The 13,858-nt window shown below is 51.5% G+C and overlaps 1 protein-coding gene across 1 annotated transcript; it reads left to right on the forward strand.

Moving 5' to 3' along the window:
• The first annotated feature begins 805 nt into the window (after positions 1–805).
• Positions 806–6,378, forward strand: LOC144121769 (uncharacterized). The gene has a single exon (XM_077655160.1). The coding sequence runs from the start codon at positions 1,597–1,599 to the stop codon at positions 4,465–4,467; it is 2,871 nt and encodes a 956-aa protein (XP_077511286.1). The 5' UTR covers positions 806–1,596; the 3' UTR covers positions 4,468–6,378.
• The last annotated feature ends 7,480 nt before the right edge of the window (positions 6,379–13,858 follow it).

Raw genomic sequence — 13,858 nt, forward strand, 5'->3', positions numbered from 1 at the left:
AGTGAAAGCATAATATCGCTTCGAAGCGTTCGGCTGAAAAGAACTCGTAATCGAAGCATGCTTAGAATTCTGCACACGAAGAAAACAAAATTTCACAAGTGCTTGCACGACCATCACACACAACAAGAACGTGTACTGGCATTCTTCCACACAACCTCACATCAAATTCTACATTGCGCGCATCTATTTCCCTAGCAGCCCTTTGTAGTCTCCCGCCAGACAAACATTTAAACAGGACGAACGGAGGGTCATCGACCCAGTCGAATTATCATAGCGTCGCGTAACGGCAAAAAAGTACTGTATCGAAATTGGAATACACCGCGGATGCAAACCAGTTCGCTTCAAGAACCCGGAAGCGAAGGAAAATAAATCTTCTTTCATTTTTTCCCCGGCCGGAGCAAGACGACTCGCGACAGATAGAGGCTCCGAAATGTCAAGTGACGCCAGTCAGACGGGGCGGCATCGACCGTCACGAACCCGCGTATCGGCAGTTATCAAGTGAGTCCCGCTACGCTTCCCCCCTACGCAGGCGGCGAGCTAAAAGGACACCGGCACCACGGAGATCCCGTCCGGTGTCTGTCCTTCCAAACAAACACCGCGGACTCTCTGCAACTCTCTTCCTATGTTGTACGCGGTGCCTTTCGCGATTGACGGCCCGTCAGGAACGCTCTGCGCGGTTCGGAAAAGAGAGGAGACTGGAAAGAAGAGCGCCAGCGTCGAGAAGGTTCCGGCGCCCCCCGCGTGAATGGGAGTCCCGTTACGTGTTGCCGAGGGCCCGCTTCCTTCCCACCGAGGTGCCCGTACACGGCTCGTATCGGTTCGCAACGGTCGGACACAGCGCTGTCCGTGACGACCCGCCGCTCGGTACTTGAAAGGCGATCATCAAGGCGATTCTGCGCGCTCCGAAGGCGCGAGGCGAGCCCCCCGTGGGTGGTCCCCCCCACCGCGGCGGGGCCGTTACCCAAAGGGTATGGTCATTGTCGCTGTAGCGGCGGGAACCCGCGGACCGCTGTCGCTGCCTCCTGGCGGACGGACCACTTTCGCCCGGCGCTCTCGCTCGATGACGACGGCCAGCGGAGAGAGCGGGACCGGCCCTGAGAAATCCAGTTCCTCTCGGCCGAGAAAGAGCGCGCTCCTTCTTGCTTCGGCGTCGCGGAGAAACCGCACTTCCCACGGTCGCCGCCACAGCGCCAGCGGCCGCCGTCCGTGCGAGCCCTGTCCCCGCCAGCTGCTGCGCGCGCGAGCCGACGTCGAGTGACGATGCGACCACCATGACCGCGCGGCGTCGGCTACCGCTAGGCTCGACGCCGCCGAAGGTACCCGTCCGCTGGAGGCAGAAGGACACAACGACGACACTCCGGTGCCTTGCCTGCATGCAAGGGCGCCGCATCTCCGGAGAGCACGAGGATTACCGCCGCCGTACGTCACAGGACGCCGGGTCTTGTCTGCGGCCGGTCCTGCGTTTCTGGAAGCCCCCGGCAGTGCTTGTGTCCCGTGTGCTGTGCTTGTGTTCGAAGTGAGTGCGCGATGTCCACCCCCCGTGGATAAAACGACAATCCCAACAGGATATGAACGAAGCAAAAGGATTGAGCACGAATGGTTGTACACGCTGGAGATAAGTTGGTCGAATCGAGAGAACTGGCGATGTTCAAGCAGCGAGAGGAAGTGGTGACCGCTGAGGACTCGAGCCGCAGCTTCTTCGTGCGCTACCTGGGCTGCACGAGGTTTCAGTCCAAATCCAAGCAGCGCGGGCTCAAGGCCTTGCAGCAGCCGCTGCTCGACCTCTACAGCGCCGCGAGGCGAAAGGGTGAGAGCCAACGGTCCGTGCACCCGCTGGCGCTCACGCAACGTCTGGACGTCTCCCATTACGGTCTGGTTGTCGCCGAGGCCCTCGAAGACCCGGAGACTAGGCGGGCTGTGACGGCCGTCACGCGAGTCATTACGCCCGCTGCGAATATCGTACTTTGGGCTGCGCTTCGATTCAGCGCACGCCTGGCAAAGAGGCGCTCGATCGGCGCCGCCTTCGTGCCCTTGGCTTGCTCGGAAGACGTCGTCGACCGGTCTTGGTATCTTGGCTTGTCGGCGAAACGCAGGTTTCTTGTGGGACTAGCGCACCCGCCCGTGTTTGCCTGCCTGTTCAGGCAGGTCGCTGCGCCATCGACATGGGAGTGCCACGGTTTCATATGCGCATCAGCGGAAGATGCTCTTCTTATTTGCTCTTCGTTAGGCGAAGCCCGGGACACAGTTGTGGTATTGGACAGACCACGACCTGCACCAGTGCTTGTTCCCAACGGCAAACGTCCCGACGACTACAGCGACCTGACGTCAATCACAGCGTCATCTTACACTGCTCGAAACCCGAGCAGCCGAAAGCTGACCTCGTCCATAGACGAGCCACAGTCCTCGGTGACTGCGTCAGCGAGCGGTTACTATCAAGAGGTGGTAGACAGGAGGTTCAAATCACCTCGGAGGTCCTCTAAAAGAGTGTCTCGGCGAACGGACACTGAATCCAAATCTTCTGCAAGCGAAGAAAGAAAGCGTAGGGTGCGCCGAAAGTCCAACTCTTACAAATACAGGGATCTTTCCAAGAAATATGCCGGTGCCGCTCTTCCAAGGCCTGTTACGTCTGAGCTGTCATACTCTTCTGCCGGAAATGTGACGGTGACCACAGAAGATACCCTTGTTAAGGATGTCGTTCTGCAAACGACCAATCATAAGGACGGCCTTATTTTCCAAAACGTCGTCCCAGCCGCAAATGGTCGCAGCGGTGCACCAGAATCATTCGATGAGTCCTCGTCATCGGCTCAGACACCGACGAATGACACAGGATACTTCTCTTCTAAATCTAAGAGTGCCAAGGCGTCAAAAGAGGACCTCGTCAACGCAGAGGTCCCGGCCGCGCCTCCTGAACCCCCGCCTCCTCCGAGGCCACCGCAGTCTACGTATTACTTTGGTCAGAACGTTGTACCGACGGCAACAACGCAGAAGACCACTGTAACATCGTACACCTACTTTCTAAAAGATACCGCCAGGATCCCTGTCAAGGAGCCAGTGATAACGCCGGAGCAGCTGAAACCTCGTGAAGCAAACACCACTGCAACAGCTGCCACCATAACGCCGCCAAGCGGCACATCAGATAGCTCGCTGTCCGGGTATCACTCCGACTCCTGCTGCCAGACACGAGAGGCAGGTACTATGACCAAGGACGATGATTGTTGTGACTCGGATTGTTGCTGCTCTTGTGACTTTTCTTCAGCGTGTTCTGAGTGCAGCTCGAGCCGGCGAACGCTGGTGCCCAGCGGCCGCTGTCAGAGCCGTGGTCAGATGACTATCTCGGAGACAATGAACTTCAGCAGCGAATGCGACTCCGAAGCTCACTGGTTGAGACGCGGTTCAGTGGCGAATTCGTTTTCTACTGACGGGCGCGTCAAAGGGCGCGCCGAGAGCGGTCACGAGCACGTCACGCGAGCTCAGGTGCACCACCACCATCAGCACCACGAGCGGAGCCACCACTCTACACAGCATCACCACACTTTCACCGCTGTCAAGTACCGGGAACAGCAGGAGCAGAAGCAGCTGGAAACGCATGGGAAAACCATGAAGAACGCGTACACGTCGACGACCGAGTCACTGTGCGGCGACAGTATACCTAACGGGAAAGTGGTCATCGACGTTGTGCAGTGCGATGGAATCAGCCGCGGTGTCATGACGCCAGGAGTAATCAGCTTCAACAAGCACGGCCACGTTCGGGACTGGGCCTCGCTCAGTAACTGCTCCGGCTCATCCCGCGTCACCACGACAACGCTTCAGCCAGTGCAGAGGCCGCAGCGAACTGCCAAGGCCATCCGCTGGGAACAGCAGCCCCAGCTAACCAAGCGAAAGTCTAAGCCGGGTTTCTTGTCCAACCTCAAGACCTCTTTGACCCGGGCTCGGCTCAGGACAGGCAAGCTGTTCAGCCGTATGCGCGCGCACCGCACTAGCAAAGAGATAGCGACGACGACGACGGTGCACGACCCGGACGCCGTGTCCCAGGAGGAGGTGTGCCTCAGTCCAGACGGAAACATCCGCCCGAAGCGGAAAAGGCGGCGACGGCTGTCCTGGAGCTTCCACGACCTCCGTTCGGCGTTTCCGTCCAAGAACGGCGCTGCAGCATCGGCGACCGCGAACGCCCCGCAGAGGCCTCGGCGTCGAAAGAAGAAAGGCCACAAGGGCGCCGTCAACGGTGGTGCTGGTGGCAGTGACGTGTCCGACTCCTTCCTCGAGGAAGAGGAGAGGACGGCTGACGCGTCTTGCGCGCCCAGGAGACCCCGGCGCAAGTCGGACTCCGAACTCGGGGGTCAGCAGCATCCGCCGCGTCGCGTCGCGGGTGATGTGACCACAATACACGTCGAGCATGGACTCACAAAGGACGGTTTCAAGCGCTGGTCCAACACGAACTTGCACTCGGAGCTCGGGTACATTCCGTGAGGAATTGTAGGCACGTGGATTGGCACAGGCTCAGGTAAAGAGGGCGTCCTCTCAGGTTCACCTTCGGTTAGATCGCAGCTAAAGCTGAAGCTTCCGCGATACTGGGAGAATGCCAACGATATGCGGTATCGCTGTCACCCCTGTTTGTCGCTTCCAATTGGATACTACATCGATTTGACCTCAGTGTACAAGTATTCCGGAATCACATGCGTAAATACAAGATACAAAATATACCGGCGCCACAAAACAAGCAAATCAACAATTGAAATTTAAGGATTGATCGAGCTTAAACCTCCCGACTCAATCGCTTTTTGAATAAATAGCTTTTCGCGGTTTATACTGATTAGTTTTTGAAGGCTCCACAAAAATGGCCGAAATTACTGCAAGCCCACTCAAGAAAATTTACTGCCTGGCGATACCGCAAGCCTGGATGTGCAATAAGAGCTTGTCGCTGCTTTCTGGAAGCTCGGCACGACTGCTTGGCGTGAAAGCAATGAGCAAAGCTGAATTAATTAGCCGAAGCTGCTGTCTACCGCAAGTTTTCCGCCCCGCAGAAGTGTGTTGGTGAATGAGTGAATGAGAGTGACTTCGCAAACGGAAACGTGCAGCCCAATTTCTTGGAAGTTAATTCGGAGCACCTTGCAATGCAAATTCGTACTTAGGTCTGTGTAGGGGAGACAAGTCTTTGGCCACAGCATAGTGTTGAACGGAAGCCTACCTCAGTGTCTTCAGGCACGCGTTTAGTGAAGAAGCTGCGTGTAAACGGATGGTGGTCTTATCGAGTTCGTGTACTCGGTGATATTAAAATTAACTGTTAGCGGCAAAGAACATCTACTGTTTATCAACGTAATGTTCGGGACTAAAACGAAAGATTGAATACAATGAAAAACAGAAAGGAGCGGCAGGTGGGTTAACGGGGCAATTGTAGCTATGTTATGTGTTAACCTACTAGGCTGAATGTGTCGTGGCCCCCTTATAACACACTATTCCGCTGGACTTGACCACGTTCTTGACATTTGAGAACATCTAACCTGCACTTTCAACGTAAGAATATGTTGCGCACTTAAGTTAAATCGAAAATCTCCAAATACGAATTCCCTACTAGAAACAGGCTTTTAGTAGACCTAATTCTAATTTCCTTCAGTATGCGCAAGCCAAACTAGCAGTTATATCGTTTTTTTTTTCCTTCCTGAAAAACTTCTTTAGTCGTCAGCAAAACATTCAGTTAAACCCAATCTATTTTTGTGGCTCGAATGTCACTTAATGAAATATAATGAATCTTCGCTCTGCGATGTTTCCGGTGCATTTTGCTAGGGAACGCTAGCGCTCTCGCTGGCTGAGGACGCCCACCTCAGGCATTAGAATACCCGGAAGGTGGTACGCGTGATCGTTTATTACGTAGTGCATACAGCGCGAGTCTTCTCCCTTCCTCAAACGCTGGGGCCATTTAAAGGCAAAAAGGCAAGTGGTTAGCCCTTAGAACTTCTGTATGAATGTGGAGGCTGCGTCAGATTCCCCCGTTCTCCGCGTTAGTCAAGTACGTAACAGACTAGAGCTTACAAGTGCCTACCATAGGCCTCAGGGTTCGGTGCCTATGTACACGTGCTGGTGCCGGAAGTGCCTTAGCCGCCGCCGGATACGTGGAGAAGTCAACGGAGCCAAGATGATGACCCAGTGCGATGGTGGCTCCGGTGAAGATCCTGGAGTTTCCTGTGTATGTGTGTGCGCGTTTGTGCCAGCAGCTATCGTCCGTCGAACACGTGCGCCCTCCCCACGGAAAGTGCTGCCGATGTGCGGAAAGTACCTTACTGAACTCCTAACCGCCTCCGGTTGCAATGTCCTAGTCTTCTATACATAAACTCTATGCTATCTCTGGCAGCGAAAATAAAGCGAGTTAAGCGAGCCCACGGATTCGTGTTTGTGAAGTGTTCCTGCATTTCAATGGTAGGCAGGCCAGAGAAGGTGATATTTAATACCTGAAAAGGGGTTAGGACCGTTACCAAAAAAACCTTTCACTCCCCTTATGCTTTGCTATGTGCTGCAAATAAGCTAGCCAAATACACCAATAGACGCAGCGAAACACAAACAAGAGCAGTAGAGAAAGCCTGGAAGCACATCCCGTTCCGTATGTTGTACCTCAAGTCTGTGTACTTGAATGAGCGCAAACCATTTTAGATCCGGCTCACAGGCGCGTTCTTAATGACCTGTCTGAGACCGAGGTTTTGTCACTGTTGCTGCCTAGGGCACCAGGCGAGTGCTGATCCGAAACCTTGCACATTTTTTTTCATGTCTATGAACGCATTAAACCAGTTCAGCAGCACGGTTCCAACGTGTTTCTCGGTTGATGATACGGGGCTTGTTCAAGGAAGTTTTGCTAACTGAATGAAACATGAACAGGTGGTGTATTATGCAGTTTTAAAGATTAATGCAGAAGGCGAGGGAGGAGAAAGGTCGTATTGAAATGTATTACGCGAGCGTTGTTGCGCGTTCACAGTATCCTATTCGTGACTTGTGCCAAGGCTGGTCGGACGGGGAAGTAACAATAGTCTGCATGCACTGGGAAAAGGAAGGGGTATCAACCGAATGATTGTCCGGAGCGAGTGAAAATGAAGGGACGCAAGTAGCCAGTGCATGGTACTCGATGTGTTCGAGCAACTTAGGGTGTCGGGCGACAATGGGAGTTAGCCACGTTCTTGTTACAGCCCTGGCCCATGCATCTTTATTTTCGATTAGTGTGTTTTAGCGCAATATCGCCTTTAGCCCACTTTTCATTAGTCCGCGAAAATCCCTCATTCGTTTAGGGTGTCAAAGGATATTTTCAAGGAACGGTAACATTCGGACATTACAGTTCGGTTCTGCTTACAAGAAGTTCATGAGGAGAGGCAAGGCCCATGCATTCCTGCTATAGTGTCACTTAGCAATCACGGAAGAACTTATTACAGAAGTCTTTTTTTTTTCTTTTTTGTCACGGCCCTTCACTCAAGTCAGAACGCACCGGCTATAAACTCATCTTCAGAGCCAGTTTAACGTTCCTACAACTCAAGTAAAGCTTTAAGACATTCTTCTAATGTTACACTCCTGATTATATATTGTCATCTTGGTCAGTCATTATCCCTCAATGCTATCTTGAGTGTTACTGATGTGTGGCGCTTTTCCCGTCCTCTGGCCGTTGTTGTAGGTATTTTCCGTACTGCAATACTTCCCTCTTCTGTAAAAATGTGTTCTGTACAGAACAAGAAGATTCTTTTGTGGGAAAGTCGAGGGGCGAGGAAGAATTTTTTTCCTTTTTTTATTTTCACTCGCATTATCCCTATTCTCTCCCTTCTTTGGAGTATGGATGGTTCGTGTCTCTTACGGTGGCAGTTAGCAATCTACTTCTCCTGCTCTTTTTTTGTAGTGTGTGCGTTCTTTGCCTAAACAGAAGTAATAAATAAGGATAACAATAAAAACATTAAGACCACGAGTACGACGAGGTATAAGGACGATAACGGTTTCGCAATTAATAGAAGAAAGCCTTTATTTAGAAAACGATTGGGGTTTATTTTTCTCTAGCCGAGCATACCAAAATAGATAACTAAAGAGCTCAGTACTGTTCTTCAAGTACAGGCGGAACCAATATGAGAGGGAACACGGGGGCGCGTGGCCTCCACGCTTAGCGAAGCACTGGCGCCCACAGACGACGAGAATGGACGCCACCAGCGGCATGCGCGAAAAGAGCAGCCGGCCATGCTAACCGGGAATGCACCTCTGCCGCCGATGCTCGCCGCCTCTCGTCGATAGCGGGCCGCGAAGCGCGGAGGCCACGCGCCCCCGTGTTCTCTCCATTATTGGTTTCACCAGCACATTATGGTTCCGTCAGTGAACTCCTTCTTCCACGCAGTTCACGGTATGTATTATAATTCCAAGTGCTATTTATGTATCGCTACAGTTATCCTGTCTACGAAACGCTCAAGCAGATTGCTACAAGCTATTTAAAAAGCCTGAGTAACCTGCGTTTAGCTAAGCGCTGCTGAAATGCGCATTTCGGACAACTCGGTAAGACATAATTAGTGCTTTAATAACGAAGAGCTTTTTCATGACATGGTCCCTTTGCCGAAATACCGTTGTAACTTAAATTGGAAAAGAAAGATCCTGGTGTCAAACGCCAAAAAACACGAGGCTCTTCCTGCCCGATGAAGAGCCTTGGGTTGATGCTGGACCCGACGTGAAGACGGCTATCTTCCGTTCTGCTTTCAGCCGTGACGTTGCACGTTCAACGCCGCGGAAAGAGGAAGTGCTGTTGACTCTGTTAGGTCTTGACACGCACCCGTCCACGTCAATGACTGCGAATGTGCAATAGATAACATCCAGCGTCGCAAGCCAGCCGGCAAGATCAGCGCACCAAACGAGACGTGAGCCGCCATGAATTGGGCCCCCACCGACTTTGCCTCTCTATCTTGTACTTATTTATTTATCTGGAAAGGAAAATAAAACTGTAAAAACTAGCTGTCCTGATCAAGTGAACTCTAGATGCCCTGATGACTTTCCTCTTTTTCATGTTCTTTCTCCAGTGAATGTGAAACGTAAACGAACAAGCAATCACAAAGTTATAATATCCGAACGTACGAGTTGGTAAAGACGTCAATGAATAGAAGGCGAGGCACTAGCGGTGGAATTGAAGAAGGTGACATTAGAGTTTGAGGTGACGCAGTCAATAAATTTCGGAACAACATGGCTCTCTGGAGATAAATCTGGACCCTTAATAGTCGTACCGCCTCAGTGACTGCTAAACGCTCGCGACAGTTTGTGCAGGAGGTGAAGACTTCGCATAAATAAAGAATTTCACGTTTTACAGACGAGACTGGTCCGAGGTTCTTAATTAAATACTCGTAATCTCACGTGCGAAGCATCGCGGTGATTCTCATTGTGTAACTTCATTCCCTATCTCCTTTAGGATCTGGCTTCGCAGTTTCTGGCGCTGAGCATCGACCGCTCAAAGTTCCTTCAGGTCACCTGCCTCGCGTCGCAAAACAGTGGCCGAGCAAAGCGGAAGCGCCGAAGTCCACAGCCTCCCGCCAGGAAGACACAACGAATGAGCGCCGGCACTTTCCGTTCCGGCGGCGGACTCAACGAGGCGACGAGGTTCGCGACCGAACAAGTGTGACACGCCTGGCTGACTCCAAACGGAGGCGGCGCCGACAACGACGCCTCTTAAGAGAGCGCCGGTCTATTTGCGGCCGCGCACAAAGCCGCGCTGCTGAAGGGACTCGTCGCAAAGCTTGCTTAAAGCCTGTTAGTGGCGCTAATCCGCGCTAAGCTCCGTGGCCAGCTGTCGCAAATAGTTACAGACAAGGAAAAGGCCTTCCATTGTAAGCGACTGCAAGAAGCGAAAGCGCACGAGCTCCAGTTCATTTGTAGCGCAGAAATTGCTTTCTTCTGGCTCATGAAAAGGACGTTGCTGTCCCCTTTTAAGCGAAGTTGGTGGTGGCGGGAAAACCAAAGTGGATAGCATTACATATTCTCGTAGCGTTTCAGGCTATGTATGAATCAGGCGCCCGTCGATCAAACAGAGCAGCCCTGCCCGCCTGCGGATACGCGAGGGCAAGTTTTGAGCAACCTCAGTCGTGGCTGAGAAATCAATCATTCGTGAAGTTAGGACGCTTTCGCCACAGCGCTTCATGCAGTATTTAAGCGTATGACAAGCCTCCCGCTAATGTCGCCAAACTAAAACTTTCCAGGAAGTGTCTAGTGTAGTGTTGAAAATTGAAAAATGGTTTTCGGGGAAAGGAAATGGCTCCAGTACCTGTCTCACATCTCTGCGGACACCTGAGCCGCGCCGTAAGGGAAGTGATAAAAGAGGAAGTGAAAGAAGAAAGGAAGAAAGGGGGGCCGTAGTGGAGGGCTGCGGCATAATTGCGACCGCCTGGGAATCTTTAACGCGCACCGACATCGCACAGCACTCGGGCGCCTTTGCGTTTCGCCTCCATCGAAACGCGGCCGCCGCGCTCGGGGTCGAACCGGGGGACTCCATATCAGTAGCCGAGCGCCCTAGTGTAGTATTTCATTTCGGTTTTCTTTCATTTGGTCCTTTGCCATAGGTACCTGCTCCAGAGGCGTAGGCCGTGGAGGATGTCGTCATGCTGGTCCCGGCAAGAACGCGCCCGTGGTGGCACTCACGTAAGCGCGCCCCGCGCCTTCGTATGTATGTCACACTGGTGGATTCGCGCCGAAGAATAACAGAGAAGCAAGAAGGTGTTTTTACATGTCCGACGAGCTTTTTTCCCACACTATTTCGGGAAGTCTCGGGAAATAAACTCTGCGATGGTTACGCGACGAACTGCAGCAGAATTGTTTCTCGTACTCGGCCTCACTGGATGCCGCGGCTGTAAGGTGGCTAGGGGTGGCGCCGCGTCTAAAACAGACATTGCTTTGATTGGTTGTTGGTTTCCTCACTTGCTTTCTTGACGGCTGACGACATGGCCGAGTGAAACTGTACCAGATAGAGCCAGCTTTGCATTTCCTCATCCGTGATGATGATGGCGCAACGGCATTTTAGGCAAAACAAAGCCATGACACCAGGTATGTTGCTCTGCGCATGGTGGGGTCACAATTCCATTTCCCAAGCACTTCGCCCCAGATGAGCAAAGCACCATGTCAAGGAAACGTCTGTACCCATTGCATCACCGGCGGGGACCTGACGGCACTATGGATCGAACCCGCACCTCCCGCATGCTAGTGAATGCTCAAACAACTAGGCCACTTCACAAGTACACTAATAAGTCATGGTGGTCCGCAATTGATGAGCGGCGACGGAAAAGGGCGAAAGAAATAAGCGGGTAATAACTATCCCTTTGCACGTGACATTCTGCCCTTTATTCGACAGACATATCATATCTGAGCCGTTTGCGCTTAGTTGACGGCACTGGGCGTGAATCCAAGTCTGGCCAATGTGACCACTAGCGGAGGAATAATCCTGCCCCATAGGTGAACTTAAAGCTTCGGGTAGCCAGCTCGAGCACGCGCCAACTGTCGCGCCTGACCAGACGTCTTGCTGACAGAATTTTATCAAGTGTGAATCTAATGACGTCCTGTCCTAATTCATGTGCGTGTGAAATGGTATAGCTATGATACTGAATGGATATTTTCGCATTTTAAAAACGATTGCAGGCAGGCCTTGCACGAACAAGTAAGTCCTGCGAAGGAGATCTTAATGTACGCAGCGAAATCATGCTAAGAAATGTGGAAAAATTTAAATATATTATTTGGTAAACAGTTCTTTAGTGCAACCTGACATTTTTATTTGTTCGTGTCACAAAGAGAAAATCACGGTGAATTTTATGCCTTGTGCAAAAACATGGCCCTTTAGTAAAGTAAAAAAATTCAACCGAAAATCTCACAATTGCGGAAATTGCTTACATTGCCGTATTTGTATCCGAATCTCATCACAAGAAATATGGCCTCATTTTAACTTCCGAAAACGATAAGAAATAAAACTCGGAAACGAAGAGCGCGAAGTATAAAATAACTTAAGCTTACGACCCAACGAGTACAGTGTCCTTTAACCCCACTGCTACCGTACGCTGCTGCTCGGAGCGCTTACGTTTGTAGTGGCACCGTTCAGGGTTGCGTGATGTGCTAGATCACTATTTGTAGTTCCTGGTATTTCTATCACTAAAATCGTGTGCGAACGAGCAAAGTTCAACAAGAGCTGTTCCTTGCCTTGCACCAGAAAAATCATTTCGCATTTAAATAGGACACGAACAGTCTACTGTGGCTCAGAACAAAAAATCTTCCTACTGGGCTGGCAGCAAGCATCGATCAAGGAACACCGCGGAGACGAAACGAGAGTCTTACTTTTCATGCGGTAATTGGTTTTTGTCTTGTAGTAATTCATTGACATCCACGCTAGCGAAGGAGAAAACTGCCCTTCTGTGTCATTTTATCATGCTAGAAATCGTTTACAAGAACTATATTGAACGCTTCATAAAACCACTGGGAAACGGTTCTTAAGTCAACAAAACCGTGTTTTGCTTAGCAGCGCCATCTCGATGCTGCGTCCAAGCGATCTGCTCCATCTAACACAGGATGTTTGGTCTGGTTACGAGAAAGGTCGCCTCTGGGTTGCTCATTTGCCAGGCCGGTGCTCGACAGCTGTTCAACGTGAAGGGCTCCCTTGCTGGCAGTGCAAACGTAGCAGAACAACGTCGCTCGCTGCCTAAGGTACGGAGGCTGAAGGGTAAAGCCTCTTGCAGCCGGGACGCCAAACTCGAAAGCAAGCAGCAAGACTGACGGGTCGACACACTTTGCGCACGCATCTGCGGTCTTGTATCTGTGTCTAAGCAGTAAGCCTTTCACTGCTTCTTACAATACACAGTTGACACGAACGCCATGACCGGTTCATTAGAGATTGGGACTAACTACATTCTATTTCTTTTTAACAACCTAATACTACAGCGTGCCTATGCCCAATATTTATCCGACGAACCTGTGCGCCAGTTTGTATTGGGCAAAAAATAGGTAATATTATTACAACCTTGTTCGCATGCATTGAATATCGTCCTTAGAGAATATGGGGGCCTTGCTCATGTGTCACAAGAACGCCGTGCACTTTCATATTCTATTCAAGTTTTAAATCCCCACGAACTTCATGCAGTCGCTATAGGTAACGATCTGGGTTCAATGTCCGATTCGAGACCACCAGGATTCCACTAGCTTTCCAGCCCATAGGCATTACCCGCTCTCCCATTCTCCGGTATCCCGCTACTTAAACAAGCTAAGGCCATTATCACCCGCCTGTGCCGTCAATGAATAAAGGCGGCCCAGAAGATGAGAGCGTTGACTCGGGCCAGAAAGACTGTCGGGCAAAAAACTTCGCGGAAAGTCGTCATTCGCTCCTCGCTTCGCCTAGCAACGTCCTGTCGCCTTCCCGGAGTAATTTTTTGTTTCTAATAACCTCCAAAAAGAGCAAAAACACTGAGAGAAAGCGAGGGACGATATAGCGACCGAGCGCGCTGTACGATTCCTCCACAATTGCGGAAGCGACCCGCTCTCTTGCCTGGCGTGCGTGGCCGCTCCTCACCGATTTGGCCATTCCACGGGAATTCGCCAGCACAACTCTCGCTTTGTTTTGTTTGTTTGTTTTTTTCCTTTCGTACACTTTCACTTCCCAGCGCATTCAACTCGCTTTCGCTCGGTCCGCGCAGGTCGTGGCGGCCACATTTCTTACGAATGCGCATCGCGATGAGTGCACGAATAAGGGGGAGGAGGAAAGAAGGCGCCAAACATCTCTTCCGGCTTCGGGGGCCGTCGCCGCCGCACCGCGCACGCCTCGACGAACGAGACTATGCAAAGAGAGCGAGTGAAGAGAGAGAGAGAGAGAGAACGGCGATAATGAAAGTAGAAATGAAAGAGA

Source organism: Amblyomma americanum, chromosome 2 (genome assembly GCF_052857255.1).
Source record: "Amblyomma americanum isolate KBUSLIRL-KWMA chromosome 2, ASM5285725v1, whole genome shotgun sequence".
Taxonomy (NCBI): Eukaryota; Metazoa; Arthropoda; class Arachnida; order Ixodida; family Ixodidae; genus Amblyomma; species Amblyomma americanum.